Source organism: Gobius niger (assembly GCF_951799975.1).
Source record: "Gobius niger genome assembly, chromosome: 1".
Lineage (NCBI taxonomy): Eukaryota > Metazoa > Chordata > Actinopteri > Gobiiformes > Gobiidae > Gobius > Gobius niger.
This window is the reverse complement of record NC_136852.1, coordinates 57,119,359-57,139,510: the sequence shown is the minus strand read 5'-3', so window position 1 is coordinate 57,139,510 and position 20,152 is coordinate 57,119,359. Positions and strand designations below refer to the sequence as shown.

The following is a 20,152-nucleotide window of genomic DNA, read 5'->3' as shown; positions in this document are numbered from 1 at the left end:
GAATACCAGTCATTGGAAACAACCTCTCTCGTGCAGAGGGGTTTAAACATGTAGTGAACCCTGCATTTGAGGAAGCCAACAAATGCCAGGGCAATAAAGGTCCTTTAGTGCCACCACGTGGTCATTCTGACAAACTGTTAGTTCTAAGAGGAATATTTGCGATGTGATAATCCAAAATACCGGCAAGCCATCTGCAACTTCCGAAAAAATAACAGAAGGATTCCTAAAGTCATTGGTAGATACAAAGGAATATGAGAACATATAATTTATGTGTCAATAATTGGGTTGGGGATGAATTACATGTCATATTAGAATGTACAAGCCAGTGTTAAAGGAACAGGCCACCGTTCTTCCATACTGAAATATGTTCTTACCTGAGCTTAGACGAGTTGATGCGTACCTGTCTGGTCTTTCTGTGTGCCCTCAGTCACGCAAAACAACCAAAGATTAGCATTTGGCCTCTCCCAATGTATTCCTATAGCTCCAAACAGGGGTGAAGTTGGAAGCTACCACGCGCTTCCACGGGCACGCACAAAGACCAGACAGGTACATATCAACTCGTCTAAGCTCAGGTAAGAACATATCTCAGTATGGAAGAACTGTGTGCCCTCAGTCACGCAAAAAGACCAAAGATGTTGTTGGCATTCGGCCTCTCCCAGAATATTCCTATGACTCCAAACGGGCTGAAGTTAAAAGCGACCAAGCTCTTCCACGGGCACAAAGGCCAGACTGGTACATATCAACTTGTCTAAGCTCAGACGGTGGCCTATTCCTTTAATTCTGATATTGACATATTTTAGTTTGAGTCTTTTGACGAAAATGTAGTTCAATTTTAGTCGAGATTTAGTCAAAAAAAATAAAAATCTTCAATTTTAGTCGAGTGTTAGGCGACTAAAAATGCAATTAAATTTACTTTGCATTCATAATATTCATTATAATCATATTTAATCAAGGTCTTCTGCTTCATGGAGCTGTTCCCACATGAACAAACCTCAGAGCTGCTCCTTTGGCAGAGAATTTACATGATATGAGGCTCTTTCAGACGGTCAACAGAAGTTTGTATGATTTTAGTCTCTCCTTTTCATTTTTATTTAGTCTTATTTTAGTCGACTAAAATATCTGGACATTTTAGTCATCAAGTCATTAATTTAGTTTTAGTCCAATTTTAGTCAGCAAAAATATCACTTTGACTAAAATTAAGACTAAATATTTTAGTCAACGAAATTAACACTGGTACAAACAATGAGATATTGTTTTTTAGAGATAAATCTTTTCTATATAAAAGAAGAATTGTAATGATCAATCTTTGTTTAAAGGTGAATTATGCAACTTTTACTTAAAAAAAAGAGTTTATGTTTGTGTGTGACCTTGTGCTCCAGCAGCTATATGAGTGGTCAGAATGGTGCCTTTACTTTCTATCACGGTGGTCTGCAGGACGCTCCAGGATCAATTGTTTGGAAGGTTTTCACTGATGACGGACCCTCTCACCAGAAAACCGACAAAACAATTGATCCTGGAGCGTTGCAGAGGCGACCGTGATGAAAAGTAAAGGCACCATGTCGACCACTTGTAAAACCAATCACTACAAGGTCAAATACGCACAAATCAACTTTTTTTTAGAATAAAAAGTTGCATAATGCACCTTTAAGTTGGTGCTCCTGTTTCAGTCTAAAAGCACAAGGAGCATCTGTAACCGTGGTGCCTTCTTAAATAGGGTTCTCTCACTATATCAGTGACGTATGTTGTTTGTTTTTCATCAGTGTGACGTGTTTAAGTTTGTGCTCCACCACGCATATGGCGAAGAGCAAATAATACATGTGAATGAATAAAGTTTGGCTTTAGCGAGACCAAAGCAAAGTGAAACCACACTTGATCATACCTTATGTGGGTTAGTAGACAGTTCTATTTTGCATGTGATAAATGTTAACATGTCACGTCTGTAGTTGATTTTATTTTTATATTACTTGCGCGCTTTTATTTTGAAGGCGGGCAGTGGTCATTTTCTGCCGTCAACTGCTTTACTGTCGCAAATGTTTGGTAATAAACACACCTTTAAATGTCTTTTAAGATGCTGTTGTTGCGCCTGATACGCTTTAGATTTGCACGTCTTCTATAGCTTTTATTGACTATGATTTTTTTTTTAGCCTGAAGAAAACATTTACCATTTGTTGAGCCGCGGTCACTGCGCTGGAGATATCTGGACGCTTCTTTTCAGCCCGCTGTCAGATGTTACAAACCTCCCAGAAGAAGAAGAAAGGACCAAACAACGAATGAAAGGCCTGTGTGCTGCTAATAACTTGACCGCGACCGGGTTTGACTGTTTTTGAAGCTGAGCTGACGTCGTTTTTCACAAGTTTGCGCGGAGTTGGCGAAGAAGAAGTGAAGTTAGCTTCATGACGAACTACAACAATGCCCCTGTGTAAAGTCATGCAACCAAGCCGTGCACCGAGTGTCTGAAAAGCGGATCTTTCTCTCGGAGCAGAATGGACACTGACGACGATGTGCCTCTCATCCTGACCTGGGACGAAGCTAACAGCGGGCTGCTCAGTGAGGACACGGAGAGGCCGGACGAGAGTAAGTGACACCATCAAATTAGCTTTTTTTTTTATGTTAACAGCCCTTTCCTTCACCAAGTGCACTAAGCATGCACATAAAGGACTGTAGAAAATCTAGACTACAAAATTAAATCCATTATGTTTGGTTAATTATAAATGGAATACAGTTTGGGCTAGTTTGGCAACACTACTTAAACTAATACTAATAAAAGCAACACTAATACTTTTCATCCAAACAATTAAAAATGTCATGATCTCTAATGCAGACAGATGCAACTGCCTTCCTACATGGTGTGGTGGTTCTGCCTGTAAAACACAGTCTTGGTTGTCAATTGATGCAATTTTTGAGGATTTGCAAGGTCAAGGGTGTGTGCAACATGCAAAACAGAGTTTCACCTCAAAGTTCACCTGTTCATATGTGTGTGTGACCTGTCCACGTGCCCTGCTCCCTTTGAATTCCTCCTACAGAGTGACCCATGTGAGAAAGTGCAGCCTCAGCAGGACCTCCTGGCGAACAGACACTATGTTGTTTACCCATGTCTGTGTAAGTCTGTGTCCGGAGGAGCTGTGTGACTATAGGGGAGGACAGGAAGATAAGTTTTTTTTTTCTCCCCCCCCCTCAGGATATTTAGGAGTGCTGGTCTGAGGAGGAAATGTCCCACTGTTCATGCTGATCAGTCTGTGCTCTGGGACAAGTGGAGGAGTTTCAGTTCAGACACAACTTGGTGGGATCGGGGGGGGGGGGGGGGGGGTGTGAAGAAGACGAGGAAAGACGAGGAAAGCCGAGGTTCAGCGAGTGGGATTTTAACACTGTTTGCTCAATGACCTTCGAAAGGACATTTTCCCCCGTGAGCCAATGCCTGTGTCCGTTTAAGCGGACTGTGTTATTGACTGGGAGCTCTATACATGTTATTGTTCTCACACAAATGGATGGTTCGAACGGCACACAGAGGACACTGGGTGGGCTTCTGTTGACCTGGTCACTCCTGTCCTGGAACTTAACTTTCACTTAAAAACCGTGTTTGTGGACACTATGGATGGGAATAGTTTGTGATCATATCTACTGGATCATATGGAGTTTGCTCTCATGTGTGAAATCATGTGATAGAGCTTGGGAAGGCATCACAATTAGCCTGGTAAACTGGACACAAATACAGACTCTCGTTTTACTCTTTGTTTTTGTGATGTAGCAGTAGTTTCTCCTTTCTTTATCTGTATTCAAAGGGTTATAATGTTTTTTTAGTGCTTTTAGCACTGGGAGGGTAGTTACATTTTTAAAACTCTTTACATGTTGAAGGAGTTGTAAACTTCATAGGATCTTCTGATTGTTTGTTACTGTTGTTATTTCGGTCTCAAGACTTGGAGCTTTTGTTGTCATATTTCTTGGACTATTCTGGACTGCTCTGAGCTTTGAAGTCTGGCATTACTTGAAATGTGTGCCCCTCTGTGCCAATGACTCCCTGTCAAAGCTGGATCACAACCAATGGTTCGCACACAGAAGACTGTTCAGGGCATGAAGACAATCAGACATTGAGAAAAACCTCCCAAATGGAGCGCTTGTGCGGCCAAACTGGAGCGCCTTGCTTTTATATAGACACTAACCACAACGAGGGTCCCATTGTCATCTCCTCTTATGCTTTACTCGAATTAGACGGCACTGGTAGGACTCAGAGTCATTTATTCTGTCTCCTTGATTTTTGGAATGACAATCTTTTATACGTGTCGTGGAATACTGAAACATTTTTGATGAAATTTTTGATTTCCCAGATGGAGGAGGAACAGGCAACTATGATGTTATGAACCATGATGTGATATCGACGCCGGGACCTCAGCACTACAGGGCTCAAAATGTCACCTTGCGGCAGAGCTGGGAGATGAACTACCAGGAGGCGGCGATCTATCTGCAGGTATGAAGCACGAAGAATTATTTCCACACACAATGGTCAAATTAAAATGGCCTAAATATCATTATTGACTTTTGTTTGACGTGTAGAATAACCCAAAGAGTTAAAATACCTTGGAGTAGTTCTTGACTCTACTCTCGCGTTAATGCTTTTAAAAATATGACTTGGATAACATCAGTTGCAAGTTCATCAGATGCATAATTATCATTTTATTTCAGTAAAGCACTTGTTGGGCAGGAAAGTTATTTTTATTTGAATATTTAAAGGAATAGGCCACCGTTTTTACATACTAAGATATGTTCTTACCTAACCTTAGTCGAGTTAATATATCCCCGTCTGGTCTTTGTCCGTGCGCTCTGTCACGCAAACGGAGCACATACGCAGCCTCTCCCACATATCACATAGCTCCAAAAAAGCTCACGATAGAAGCTACCAAGCTCTTCCACGTGTTCCCTATTTAAATAAAGTTACGTGAAGTGTTTTCATGCGAAGTATATTTACACAGAAATGTAGCATGTCGATTTTATAAGCAGATAAAAAGGGGTACTATATTGTGAGGCGTAATGATACGAGGAGCACAGCGTCCGCGCAGTAACTCCTAAAGACTTCCCCCGCTAACTTCCATCAGCTTTTGGCCTATTCCTTTAACTATGTTTTAGCAAAAAATGTGTCTAATGTGTCAAATGCACGTTAAGGGAATTCTTAAAACTGAAATCCTCTTCTGGCAGAGCCACTCGGTCTATGGTTAGAGGAGACTGTGAAGTGCCCCATAGATGGACCACCTTTGGGCTGGATGCCCCACGTTTAACACATTCAGGACTCAATAAGTGATCATTAGACCTTACAGATCTCCTGGTGCATGATTGAGTGTCAGGATCCTCTGCACAGGTGTTGCTTTGTAAATAATAACTGTACATATTTATCCTCATAATGTCCTCTGTTTGAACTGTATGACGAACATACAGAACGAACATGCAGACGTTTTCAGTGTATTAATTCATGAACAAATGCTATGTTATGTAATATGTAGCAACTAAAATGTTCTATATGTTTTGTTCTATAATTGTTGTTGGCATTATACACAACAGCTGAAAACTAGCTGTGCAGAAATGTTCATTAATGTGTACTAGGGCTGGGACGATCCACTTTTGTCATGATCCGATACTTATCACGATACTCAGGGGCCGATCCGATACGTATTGCGATAAAATAAGTAATTATGATTTGTAATATGTTGAAAAAATTGGGAGGCTGGAGTGCTACTTGGATGTAAAAAAAGTTGTATAAGTTTAGTCTTTGGGGTGCTCTTCAGTGCAGGGATCCGTTTCAGCAAAAAATCAAATAAACTGAGGCACTCCAAAAGTAGAGATATTAAAAAGCCTTTATTTAAACATGGCTAGATAAGATAAAATTGCCAACGCGTTTCAGCTCTTGGCCTTCCTCAGGGCAAGCTGATTTGTATAACTTAAAATGTATAATAAGAAAACAGTCATGTGTCTGAAGTTTATAAACCTAATGCCATTTGACATTTATTGAAGTGTTAAGATCGAAAAGTGCATTGACACAAATGCGATACTTGAAAAAGTATTGATACTTGGTATTGCAGCACAAAGTATTGCGATCCAAATCCAATCCCATATTTTGTCCCAGCCCTAATGTGTAAAAAACATATATTTATATTGCACATTTAAACAACATTAATGTTTCCAAAGTGCTGCACATGAGATCATAAAACCCAAAAATGTATCTATTTGTTTCACCACTAAATGAATGCATAAAACAATAAATAAGAACTATAAAATAAATAAAAAGACAACTCAAACTGTGTTAAAAGCCTGGTCTTAAAACGAGACTTTAAACACTCCACATGAGTTGAACCGTCTTGTTTTCCAGGGTATCCTCATGCACAAGTTTAACATTTAACATCATCTAGAAATAGAAAGCATTCACATGATATTTTATTACGTCTTTGGCACCGCCTTGACTAATGTGTCCTTTATGCACTTGGCTGTTTTTATAATATAGAACATCTGTAATAAAACAAAGGCAATAAAGGGTTGGGCCTTCCCTTCCATTTCATCATAATGTAGAAATAAGAAGTTGGATAAACATGTGTCAGTATTATATTCTTGTTTTTCTAGGAAGGGGAGAACAATGACAAGTTTTTCACCCACCCTCGAAACCCCAAGGCGTTGTCAGCGTACCTGTTTGCTCACAACCACGTGTTTTACATGATGGAGCTGCTTACAGGCCTCCTGCTCATGACCCTGTCTCTGTGTGAGGCTCCAGCGGTGCCTTCTCTACGACTGGATGTTTATGTACGTAAATACACTAACGCTGTTGTTATCAAGTTCATTCACTGTGTACTGCAAACAACAAACTACTCAGTCTTGAAGCGCGTTTTTAGAGATCAGACTTGCTAACCGAGTTTAGACCTCGATGTTCTGACACTTCTATCTTGTCATGTAATGATTGCGTTTTCCCTTTGACTTCCTCATTGAAGGTCCATGCCACTCTGGAGCTGCTGGCTTTGGTGATGGTTGCCTTTGAGCTGTGCATGAAGCTTCGCTGGTTAGGTTTCCACACCTTCTTAAGGCACAAGAGGACCATGGTTAAGGTATTGCCGCTGCATGCACTGTGGGTTCAGGAAATGTTCATACTCCTCGGTTTATTCTTATCGCGCAACGCTGAAGTTTGATTCTGACCGGAATTTACCACAGACACAAACTTGTATAAATGTCCGAAAATGCCGATTGAGAGGAGGTGGGTCTGCAGATGCTGTACAGCAGGTAAAGGCCATCAGGATTTAGAGAAATATCATGACCAGAGTTGGTCAGTTGCATTTACTCAAGTACATGCACTTAAAGACACACTGCGTAACATTTTGGACTATACTGTTCCCATCAGTACAAAACATGCTCCTAATGACCAGCTCAACACAGAAAATGCTTTTACTGCAGTGGGTAATTAAAGAATGGATTTGGATGAGGACCTAAACTATTGAAATCTCAAATTCTACTGACTTTAGTCACGTCTCCATGGAGACGTACCCACTCAGTAAAGTTACAGTCATGTCTTAGGAGAGCTGAGCCGCTCACAGCAAAGGCATTATGTGTATTTGTACATTTATGAGGTATTTTTGTACATTTATGAGGTATTTTTTAGTGATGGCCACATCACACGCAGTGTGGCTTTAAGTAACTTTTTTAAAGCAACCGTAGTTTTTTGTACGGCTTTTTTTATTTCTACTTGAGTAATATTAAAATGAAATATCTGTACTTTTACTTCAGTAAAAATAAACAGTAGCTCATGCCACTGTGAGTTTATCTTTCAAGTGTCAAATATTCATTTTAACCTATAAAATTGTTGTGTGTTGTGTTTTGTTTACTTAATTTCTCTTATATTTTCTTTGAAAATATACAAAAAAATCACATTATTTCAGGGGTTCTGTCCCATAATTTACGTCACTACTGAAACATGAATCAGTTACTCAGTACTCACAGTACTCGAGTAAAACTTTGTCCAAGTACTTTTTTACTAAAGTAAAATAGTAAATATTTTTGCTACTAACTCTACCCACCCGTGATTGTTACAAACAGAGGTCAGATACCTGTTAAAGTCCAATACTCTACAAATGCTGAAAACTGTTGATCCTTTAAATATTCCTTGGGGACGCCAGCCACAAACCCCTGGTGGGTCATATAATGTACAACACTGGGATTTTGGAGAAAGTTGAGCTTTACTTGGGAGATTCAGCCCCTGGATTTTTTGACAAGGAAGAAAATATTTATGTAATTATGAAATAACTTTTTTCCTGTTTATATTTTTTCAAAATGTTTTTACTTCTATTTGAATGCCATTATAGGCCAAAACGTTCTGTATATTTGTACTGCTGTCCACTCTCGTACATGTTACCCTCTGGTCTTGTGCAGACGTGTGTGCTGCTGCTCCAGTTTGTGGAGGCCATAGTGGTTCTGGTGCGGCAGACGTCACACATGAGGGTGACCCGAGCTCTCCGACCCATTTTCCTGGTCGACTGTAGATACTGTGGTGCTGTACGCAGGTATTTATGGCTGATGCTTTGATATACATAAGAAGGAAGACATTTTGAACTGTGACTGACATGTGTGGCCATTTACAGATGTGCGTTTAGTCGCCATCTGAATAACCATCCCTACAGACCTTTTTATTTCTAATTTATAGTGCTTTTGATTTAAAGTAACAATGCAATGTTACTGACAAAGATTCTTTGACCCGATCAGAAACTTGCGGCAGATTTTCCAGTCTCTTCCACCTTTCATTGACATCCTTCTCTTGCTCCTCTTCTTCATGGTTATATTTGCTATACTGGGTAAGACACAATATCAGCGTGAATGTGTTTAAATGCGTATTATTTATGGTCTATAAATGGTCTCCTTCTAGGTTTCTGTCTCTTCTCTACTGCTAACCCGGTATGTTCTTTCACTGTTGCATTCATTTTAGCACATGGCGTATCTTTTGGAGGCTTTACGGCATTTTATCGTGTTCATACTTCCTGTCTTTTCCACCACAGTACTTCAGCACTTTGGAGAACAGTCTTGTCAGTCTGTTTGTTCTGCTGACCACAGCAAAGTAAGTGCAGGAGGACACGCAGTCCTGTTTAGTTACCCTTTGACATTTGCATGCAATCAATGCTTTCCACTTTCAGAGCAAAGCACTTTTTTCCATGTCGTAAATATTTAAGCAGTTGATTTTGACTTTAAAGAAATATAACTATGAATTCTTGTAGTTTCCCAGATGTGATGATGCCGGCTTACTCCAAAAACCGTTGGTCCTGTGTCTTTTTTATTGTTTATCTCTCCATTGAGCTGTACTTTGTCATGAATCTTGTAGGTATCACATACATTTCTCTACATGAATTATCTTATTCTTTTAATTAACGGTACCATCTCTTTTCCAGCTGTTGGCAGTGGTGTTTGATACATTTAATGGTGTCGAGAAAATGAAGTTCAAATCACTTCTACTTCACAAACGCTCAGCTATTGACCATGCCTTTCGGCTTTTAGTCAGTCGACAGGTATTTTATTATTAGCGTCTCTAAATACATCCTAAATGGATAACAAGGTTTTCTTTAATGATCTTTATGGTGGCTTTAATTTCAGAGACCAATGGGAGTGTCTCTAAAGCAGTTTGATGGACTGATGCGTTTCTACCGACCACGACTGTCTGCAAGAGACCGATTCCTCACGTATAAAGCTCTGAACACCTCAGGGGCTCCTCACCTCAGGTAACATCAACATGTCCATCATTATATTGTCACTAATTAATAGCGCTCATTTCCCAGTTTGCAGGACTTTTACAAGTTCTACGAAGTCACTGGTCTTAAATGGAAGGTGAGGGCAGTTTTATCTGTGGCCTGTTGTGGATGTAAATCCAAACCTAAACCAGTGTGTGTTGTTCAGGCACGACGCAGCGGAGAATATTGGTTTGACGATCTTCCACACACACCCTTTCTCATCTTTAAAGGTTCTTTTACTCAGTTGTTAACTTTTCAATTGCATACTTGGCAAATTTTCTTATTGTCTGTATTTATCCTGGCAGGGATCAATCTTCTTGTAAAGTCAAAAGCCTTTCAGTATGCCATGTGTAAGTAAGATCACGCACTGCAAACTCCCCAAGTCCCTGTTATAACCTGTTTTTAGTTTATGCTTTATAATTACAGATGCAGTTGTAGCAATCAATGGAGTGTGGATCCTCGTTGAAACGTACACTCTCAATAGTAAGTAGTTAGTTTTCTCAACCATGAAGTGGCAGTGAATGATTTACCACAGACCTAGACACTTATAAATGCACGACTATGAAGCAAAGGAAAGGTTCTGCCGATGTGGAGCTGAACAACGGTCTCTCAGTATCAAGCATTGGCTTAAATTACTTGAATTGAGGAAATCTATCTTGTTTTGAGCAGTTTTCACTCATTTAGACTTTTTTCTTGATATGAACAAGTTTACTTTGCCAGTTTGATGACATTTCAGACTAGTCAGACTTGTTCTAAGGTAAATCTTGCTTGAAATTATGATAAGACCAATTTTCTTACCCCATTGGCAAAGAAAATGACCTGAAATGAAGACAAAATGTCAGAAATGTTTCAGGTCAAATGCCCAACTAAACCTTAAAGGAATAGGCCACCGTTTTTACATACTAAGATATGTTCTTACCTCACTTTAGACGTGTTAATATATCCCCGTCTGGTCTTTGTCCGTGCGCTCTGCCAGGCAAACGGAGCACATACGCAGCCTCTCCCACATGTCACATAGCTCCGAAAAAGCTCACGATAGAAGCTACCAAGCTCTTCCACGTGTTCCCTATTTAAATAAAGTTACGTGAAGTGTTTTCATGCAAAGTATATTTACCCAGAAATGTAGCATGTCGATTTTATAAGCAAATAAAAAGGGGAACTATATTGTGAGGCGTAATGATACGAGGAGTAAAACGTCCGCGCAGTAACTCCTAAAGGTTATTGACGGAAGTGAGCGGGGGAAGTCTTTAGGAGTTACTACGCGGACGCTGTGCTCCTCGTATCATTACGCCTCACAATATAGTCCCCCTTTTTATCTGCTTATAAAATCGACATGCTACATTTCTGGGTAAATATACTTCGCATGAAAACACTTCACGTAACTTTATTTAAATAGGGAACACGTGGAAGAGCTTGGTAGCTTCTATCGTGAGCTTTTTCGGAGCTATGTGACATTTGGGAGAGGCTGCGTATGTGCTCCGTTTGCGTGACAGAGCGCACGGACAAAGACCAGACGGGGATATATTAACTCGACTAAAGTGAGGTAAGAACATATCTTAGTATGTAAAAACGGTGGCCTATTCCTTTAACTAGTCAAAACAACTCAAATTTGGATTATTATGCTCAAATTGAGACATTTATACTCTCTAGTTAATTCCTTTTTGCAATGTAAATGCTCCATTCATTTTCCACAGACCTTTTGAGAAATCAAAGTACAACTACTCACTAGCGCAAATATAATATTTATATATATATAATATTTTAAATGAAAGAAAGTAATGGTCCTTGGAATAATTTCAAAATACATTTATATAAATTTGGAATACATCTTTTAATTGAAATGTTGTGTTATATGGTCATGAGTTATCTATCCTTTTCCTAAATATCTCTGGAACAAAATAATGTGAAAATTGCTTCTGAACCCTCTTAAAATGTATTTTGTTTCTTCATATAACTTTTTAAATTTCTAATAGTTCTGTGTTAATGTAGGCCATAGACGTTTGACCAATAGAAATGAAATGCCTTTTGTATCAGACTGCTGTATAATGAAACAGTAATAAGATCTAAATACTGCACTTTATTTCAGGTGGGTTTCCTCGGTCCAAATTAGTCCCGTGGAGTTACATCGTCTTCCTCACCAGTGAGTCTCTTGGATTACAACACTGACACCCACATAGAGAAGTGAATGTCCTAATCTCATGTTTCCTCTTTCAGTTTATGGCGTGGAGGTGCTGCTGAAAACCACAGGTTTGGGGCCAATGGCTTATTTCAGCTCTGGGTGGAATCTGTAAGTAACACCTGGATACATTTCCTAACTGACCTGTGCAGTGTCTTCCTGAACTGAACTTTATTCTTATTTTCAACAGATTTGATTTCTTCGTAACAGTTTTTGCTTTCCTGGGCCTGATCGCCCTCGCCTTCAACATGGAGCCCTTCTACTTCATTGTGATACTTAGACCACTTCAGCTGCTCCGGTGGGTTTCATTTCTTTTTTAATTAACATGATTATACCTTTGACTTTTGCATTTCTGTCTTTTGCAGCTTGTTTAAAATAAAGCAACGGTATCGTAATGTGCTAGACACCATGTTCGAGCTGTTCCCCAGGATGGCAAGTCTGGGCCTCACTTTAATCATATTCTACTATTCCTTTGCCATTGTGGGGATGGAGTTCTTTGCTGGTGTGGTGTATCCCAACTGTTGCAAGCAAGTATCTGCTCGATGTCATGCTCTCATTTCATAGATAATCAATTAACTGTTTACATTCTTTCAGCGGTAGCACTGTGGCAGACTCCTACAGACTAGTCAATGTCACTGTAGGAAACAAAACAGAGTTACAAGAAGGCTACTATTACCTGAATAATTTCAACGACATCCTCAGCAGCTTTGGTAAATGTAATGTTTTTAATCACTACGCGTTTTGCTTCTTTGTTTTAACCGTTAATCATATAATTTCAGTGACGCTTTTCGAACTGACTGTTGTCAACAATTGGTACATTACGATGGTAAGTTCACTTGACATGAATATTTCTACATTCATGTCATCATTGGTTTGTTCTTTCTTTCATAGGAAGGAATCACCTCCATGACAAGTCACTGGAGCCGTCTCTACTTCATGACTTTTTACATTGTAACAATGGTGAGGCCGACGCAAATTAACTCTTTACTCTTTCCAAAGGATCCTTAAGCAAGTCTGCTGTTTCTACAGGTAGTGATGACCATCATAGTGGCTTTTATTTTAGATGCTTTCGTGTTTCGTATGAACTACAGCCGCAAGAACAGGGACACCCTGGAGAACCCTGAAGGTGGGGCTGTTCATTAATAATTGGTGTAGGTATTTAAATTGAATTGGTCTTTAAGTTTTATTTTTGTGCACTTTTTAGATGAAAACGGCATTGTGTTTGAAGTGGAAGTCAGTCGTGATGAAGCCTTAGCGACTCTGGACCTGTACAAACAAATCTCTCCAGGACACTCCTCTCTGAGCTCGCTTCAGGGCGTCATTCTTGCAATGGACAGGAATGAGGTAAGCGCCTGAAAATGATGCTTACTGTTCGGGTGAAATGAAAACATTTGACCATTGTCCTGTGGTCTCCAGTACACCTCTTTAGTTTACCTCGGCCGCAGGTCCAGAACAAAGAGTGACCTCAGTATGAAAATGTACGAGGAGGAGATACAGGTGAGGCAGAACTATTGTAAGACATGGGAACTGTGTGGAAAATTACGTTTTTTTTTGTTTATTTTTGTATCCAGGAGTGGTATGCAGAGTATTCCCAAGAAATCTTGTTGCAACTCAACCAAAACCGTGAACAGGAATTGGATATTCCCGCCTCCAATATGTCTCCATCTCCTGAGCCTCGCTTCAACTCACAGACTGGACCACACAGCATTAACTAAGTTCACATGTAACTCCAGCGACTGTTTGAACTGGAACACTCCACATCTCCTCGAGTTTGTGCCTCATGGGAAATGTTTTGGACGACATAAGCTGAGAGAAGATGGCTTCACTATTTTGCCTGTTATGGGACAATGAAAATGGGCCTTTTTGTCAGGTCTCTTTGCAGACGAGGACTGCACAAGTTCTGTGCTTCTACTGAAGTTCACCTCGTGTACGTCTTATACTAAGTATTTCCAAAGCACATGGATTAGTATTCATTGTAGTACATGTACAAGTTCTCCAAACCATTTCATAACTGGTCCGTGTGTCTAATGTTTCCGGTGTTTATGTATTTGAAGGAGTAACACTTTAATAAACCACATTAGTTATATTGATTGTATCCATCCATCCATCCTCTTCCACTTGTCCGTTTCCGGGTCGTGGGGCAGCTGTTGGAACTGCCCAAATCACATTGCACCAGCCCCTTATGGCGCCTCCTGCAGGTGGTGGGTCCACAGAAGGACGGCCTCATGATTTTAACCGGGCCTGTTGGTCTCTCATAAGGGGCTTCTGAACCGCTCTTTGTCTGACCCGTCACCTAGGACCAGTTTGCCCTGGGAGACCCTACCAGGGGCATGAAGCTCCCAGGATCATTCAGGTGCTCAAACCCCTCCACCACGTTAAGGTGGCGGTTCCAGGGGGGATATTGATTGTAGTAAAAACAAAATCCAAATGTCAAACAAAAATAATTTATTAATCACCTTTTATATTATAAACTTAAGTGTATTTTTATAATCTCGTAAAGTGTTCCTCGTTTAGTCATACTGGCACTCAAGTGAAAAGACATAACATCGTCAGTTCATTCATGATTTTTCACTGAAACTTAATAATATTAAACTCCGTAAGAAGAGCAACAATAAGGAAAGTGAAATAGAAAAGCAGAAGAAAAATTCCATAATGCCTCCCCACGTGGAAGTTCCTCAGTGGCACAAAAATGAAGGAGAAAACCAGAGACAAACCCAGCGACGCTGCCAGGACCCAGGGCAGATCACCCTCTGGTTCAATCTGTAATCAGGGGAAAGTATCAGCTCCAAAACAATTATAAACTCAATTAACCATAACCTGCACAATTATATACGGTGTTCGATTACCTGCACTTCAGCATGTGTTTCAAACCTCTGCGCCAAACATCCTAAGCCCACCCCAAACACCATGTCTGTGCGTTTCAGTCAAGGAGGTCAGAGCTTTCATTTTATAAACAACATTTCTCACAAACCTGCTGAAAACAAGGATACTGAAAATGATTCCTCCAAAGCAGGCAGATATGGCCATCCGTGGGTAACCCTGCTTGGCCAAGGTAATGTCAGAAAAACAGTCTGTCAAAGGAGATGCAAATATACAATGTTAAACTGCAGGAGATTTTAAGGAGCTCACCCGGTCTGACCACATCAAACCCACTCGGGAAGTCAAGTTCTCATTCATTTCTTCAGTTCTTATTTGATGAATACAGCTCATAAAACACATCATTTTAACCTCTTAACTGAGTGCATTGTCTCCAGTTCAGCTGCATCCATATCGAAAAGCTTCAGTGTAACTAATGCCTCACTTTTTGTTGCGTTGTTGGCAGGTTTGTTTCATGTTTTCGTCTCTTTTTATGTCGCTTTTCTGTTTTGTTAATGTTGCTTTTCCGGCATGTGTTTGTTGTTCTTTTGTCCCTTTTTTTGTTGCATTGTCGTCACATTTTTGTCGCTCTTTTGTCGTGTTTTCATCCTAGTTTCCCTGTTTTTGACACTATTTTCAAGAAGCTTTTAGATTTGGGTAAAGCCAAGCTGGAGAAAATGTGGTCGGTTCAGGTGGGGGTTAAGAGGTTAAGATTTACCCTAACAACTTAGAAGCTAAAATGTCCTAAATATTTGTGATATGGAATCTGCCTAGTTTTGAGGCGGGCACAACTGCTCCAGAGATATGTCTATGTCTATGTCTATGTCTATGTCTATGTCTATGTATATGTAAGTACCTCCTATGCTGTTTCCCCAAGCCAGGAGAGTCAATCCAAGCACAGTGTTGCTGAGAGTCAAGACGACCCCCAGCATATGCAAAAGACTGACCACTTCTGATGCTGCAGCGCTGATCAACAAAGCACTGGTCACAAAACCTAAAATTGCAAAAAGCTGGTGGACACGAGAGTAAAATTCCATTATCACAATAGAACGAATGGCAGATCGTATTGGTGGCAAGTTATATGCAGCAAATGTACACTGGTTACGTACACAGTGGTAGGATGGAGGGTGGTCATTGGTCGTGGTGCAAAACAGGATCGCAGACAAGAAAAGACCCAGGAGTAAAAACAGAAGCCAAAGAGGGAACTGCCCTTGGATCATGAAATGCCCATCTGAAAATGACAGATTACGTCATGATGCGTACCCCGGTGGAGCACAGAGAACCTGCATGACTGTGAGTGAGGTCAGTGGCACTTACAGGCCCCAGACTGGAACGCGAAAAGACACATCAACGGAGCTGTGACCAGGTGAAGGCAGTTGAGTGGGCGCTTCCAATTTTTGTCCTCTTTATCTGGATCAACAACTGGGATACAGAGCAGCAGCAGAAACTCCAGAGGTGTCTAAGGGTAGAAAACAATTTTAGCACATTCTCTGAATTTTACATACTTTATTTGTTCCAAGTTTAACAGGAAAAGACCTTGAATATTTTCAAAGCTTTCCATTTCATGGGTTTTCTCCTCCACTTCCCGCTGTCTATTGGGTTTAGAGAGCCAAGGAAGATTTGACTTGTTGATTCTGAATATGGCAGAAGTGGTCTGTATTCAGTCTCTGAAAGAAAAACACACAACATTTGAATTTAAAAAGGTAGGATAAGGTAAGATTGAAAATTGTGTTTCTAAAATTTCCAAATATTTCATAAACATAACCCACATATGAGGGAAACATTTTCAAATCAAATATTGGCTTTACTGATTGTTTTGTTGAAAACATTTAACATTATGTAAAAGGTCATTATGTTCACACTATCATTGCTTTGGTTCTCAAGACGATTATCCAATCAGAAAGCAGAATGATTCCCACACTGAGGATTGCCAGATCCAAAGAAATGAACATAAAGAGACTCTCTCCAGTGTTCCAGCACCTGTCCCCAGTCAGGTCAGTGACGAAAACAAGGATGAAAATACAACAAAACTGCAACAAATAAGTGACGAAACCAAGACAAAAAAAGCAACAGAGAAAACGATGAAAAAGAACAAAAAGAACAAAAAGCAAAAAAAAACAAACACGACAAAAGATTTGTCAAAAATGGGACCAAAAAAAGCAGCGGCAACGCAATAAAAAAGATGGGATCAGTTTTGTCGGCCTTAGCTTTCCAATGAGGCATTACACTGGCCTATACGCTGTAAACTTTTATAGATCCACTCGGTTAAAGTGGGGGGAAAGAGGTTAAATGAGGACTGGCATGCTGATATATTGAAATGAGCTTTCCTACCATAATCATGTGGAATAAACCTGGGACTTAAAGAAGGTAACTCATCGTCGTCAGATGTGTCAGATGATTGATAATCTAAAAACAGACATAAAGTTATATTATTACAACATTTTTGAACCTGAAGGGTGTGATCTGATGCGCACCTGGCATTTGTGGAGCTGCTTGAACTGTTGAGTTCAGTGAGCGTTTCTGTTGATTGTAGATAATGGTACCTATAATGACTGTCAGCACATACACGATGTAGAGGCTCAGGTATCCTAAAGAAAGTCAGGGTAAACAAAGTCTATGAGCATGATATCAAGAAGAATTCAGTGCAAACTATCAACCAATATTGAATATACCCAGCGTTTCTCCCAGGGAAATGGTGCCTCTGTATAAAATAACAAATGTCCAAAACACTGCGGACATGTAGAAGATCACGTCGCGGAGAAATGGACGCGACGCCAAAGCAAAAGGTTTCACCAGCGCCACACTGCCTGCAACAACTGTGGTAACAAAAATGCCAGCACCTGCAGAGAAAGGAAGATGCAAATATGAAAATGCAAAGGATGACTGAGATGTGGCGTTTATCAGCTACTACACTCACCAAATAATGCTCCCACTGCCAGTCCAGCTGTGTGTGGACGAGAGATAGCTGCCAACGCACTAAAGATGTCAGGAGCTCCATTACCAAGAGCCAAAAACGTCACACCCTACAAGTGCAGTTAAGGGCCGAATTACTGTGTGTAAAATGGAAGTGACACAGAGGAAATTATATTTATCTGTAACAATAAAAAGGATACAGCTACAGTGTGAGTGAGGCGCAGACTGGTAGAGATGGCTGACAGATTTGGACAGAAACTGTTGACCGAGACAAAAGGAGAAGTTAATAATGCCATAACTACAAATGCTTTGAATCGGATTCAGTTCCCAGTTATAGTTGTTACAACAAACAGAGACTAGTGCTAAAAGTCCAACTCTAAGGAAACAATCACAGCAGCACCGTCACATGACTGTTATCATGTGACTATAACATCGTGGGTATAGAGTGCACTGAAAGTAAAACTAAAAAGCTGAAACTAATCGGGGAGGTTCATTATGCTACTTGCCATTAAGTTTCTACTGAATGTACATTAAATCAAACTCACAACTTAGATGCAGTGAGTCCAAGGATAATAAACAGGAAGAGGAGCCAAATCATCTGAAAAATAAAAAAGTTAATTTTACTAAAGAAATCTTATGCATTTGCACCATGTCCACACAAGGATAAATTAAAGCTGCCTCGACAAACCGCTTGTACAGAGAAGTGAAGCTTCACAGTACAGTGAAGTTCCTCATAATGTGAATGTCAAGTCCCTGCTCTCACTTGATTTCACTTCATTCAGACACTGATACTTACGCAAAGGGTCACAGTGAGAGGGGTGAGATTCGGGGGCAGCAGACAAAAGGCCAAATGGATGTAGTTGATGAAGCTCTCCTCCACGTTACAATCTGAGGTGTTCTTCACAAAACCACAGCGCTCGCTCACATTCAAGCGCATCACCACATCGCACTAAACAGGAGACAAAGAGACATTTTAAATATTAGGCTACATTGAACCTGACATTAATATGCCCACAGTGTCTGTTATTAGACTATGGAGAACAAAATTAAACACTGAATTGGATCCAAATTACACATTTTGCTGGCTTGTATTGGGTTTATGGTATAAGTATAAATTAACTAGTCAAAGCACTTAATAGGAGAACCACGTGACATGTCAAAGAGCATGTAGATGTATGGAGCCCATGTCAAAAATGCATGTTGTGACACAAAATCAAAGCCTTTGTCAGTCTTGACCACTTCAGCATTTCAAAGGTGAGCCTCAGTGAGATGAAGGGACTTGAATAAAAATCAATGTATTTAAAAAAATACAATGAGAGCAATGTGTCAGTGGGGCAGAAATCTGATTCCGTGGAAATGAGGCAAGAGAACATGAGGCTGGTAAAATAAAAGCAGCAGAGTTGGAGCCTGGAGGACGCAATGTTCACTGAGGAAAGTGTAAACAGAAATTTGTAGCAGCTCATGTTCATTCACCAACCTCGTCCGTGGTTTGCGACGTCATGGTCTGTCTTGTGTTGAATGCGTTAAGTCAAAAATGTCCTTCCTGAAAACATGGGAGCCACCTGACAGGCGAAAATATAATGGGGAAAAACACCTAGAAAAACAATTAATGTCGTTGCATTGCCGACGATTTATCCCGGGACGCGCTCATTCTGGCGACAAGCCGCTGTTTAGCTCTTTGTTGATCAAAATCTACAACAATGTATTCACAGTCATTGCTAAACAGAGTGGCCCAGTCACAAGTCCAGTGTTTTTACATTTAGCCAGTGTCCTCGTCACCAACGCTTAACTCCGCCCACTGACGTTTTACTAACGTGGTGCGTTCACGGAACTGTCTGAGCTCAGGATTTACTTATTTACTACTTCATAACATTTTCTATCAACATTAATCGTTATGTCACTCATGTCCATGTACCCGAACCATTTCGATAAAATAAAAAAAAAGTTGTGTTGCCACGGTAACGCACTTAAACAAAAAATAATAATAATACCAAAACATACATGAAAATTTGTGTAGTGAATTAAAAGTAATAATAATAATACATATATTGTGATGTGAGGAGCTCAAAATTTACAACAAATCTTAAATACCACCTTTTCACACAGATTTTTATTGACATTTTCCAATATCACATTGTCAAAGTGTCATGGTGCAGGTTTAAATGCTTTTGAAAATATGACTTATTTGCAAGTTGCAAGTTCATCAGTTGCATAATTATCATTTCATTTCAGAGAAGCAGCAATTTTTATGTAAAAATGGGCAGAAAAGTTATTTGAATATTTAAGCTGCTGACAGGAAGTGACATAGATAAAGGTAAAGTTCCACAGCAGTTTGACTCATTTCCCATTGACTTAACATGGTTGGCACGGCATCAGTTTTTTTTTTTTTTTTTTTAGCAGTTTAAAGTTGTTTGCCTCTCTCTATGTAACATCCTGTCAGTGTCAAATAAGGAAGTGAAACTATAAACATCAA

The 20,152-nt window shown here is 40.0% G+C and overlaps 2 protein-coding genes across 2 annotated transcripts; one reads left to right on the top strand and one right to left on the bottom strand.

Annotated features, from left to right (window-relative positions):
* The first annotated feature begins 2,064 nt into the window (after positions 1–2,064).
* On the top strand, positions 2,065–13,970 carry tpcn1 (two pore segment channel 1). The gene is made up of 26 exons (XM_079570410.1): positions 2,065–2,574; positions 4,323–4,462; positions 6,601–6,777; positions 6,963–7,076; positions 8,392–8,522; positions 8,722–8,810; positions 8,882–8,910; positions 9,012–9,070; positions 9,228–9,327; positions 9,399–9,515; positions 9,601–9,725; positions 9,783–9,831; positions 9,901–9,964; positions 10,040–10,084; positions 10,161–10,217; positions 11,821–11,874; positions 11,949–12,021; positions 12,101–12,208; positions 12,276–12,437; positions 12,505–12,620; positions 12,690–12,736; positions 12,802–12,870; positions 12,940–13,036; positions 13,115–13,254; positions 13,327–13,407; positions 13,482–13,970. The coding sequence occupies exons 1-26, from the start codon at positions 2,484–2,486 to the stop codon at positions 13,623–13,625; spliced, it is 2,478 nt and encodes an 825-aa protein (XP_079426536.1). The 5' UTR covers positions 2,065–2,483; the 3' UTR covers positions 13,626–13,970.
* Positions 13,971–14,373: 403 nt separating this feature from the next.
* Positions 14,374–19,464, bottom strand: slc8b1 (solute carrier family 8 member B1). Its single transcript, XM_079570197.1, has 15 exons — positions 19,157–19,464; positions 18,476–18,628; positions 18,225–18,277; positions 17,880–17,937; positions 17,684–17,789; positions 17,439–17,606; positions 17,241–17,354; positions 17,098–17,172; positions 16,303–16,433; positions 16,084–16,225; positions 15,876–15,997; positions 15,623–15,776; positions 14,901–14,981; positions 14,757–14,821; positions 14,374–14,670 (listed from the first exon to the last, which is right to left on the bottom strand). The coding sequence occupies exons 1-15, from the start codon at positions 19,178–19,180 to the stop codon at positions 14,479–14,481; spliced, it is 1,638 nt and encodes a 545-aa protein (XP_079426323.1). The 5' UTR covers positions 19,181–19,464; the 3' UTR covers positions 14,374–14,478.
* Positions 19,465–20,152: the final 688 nt, after the last annotated feature.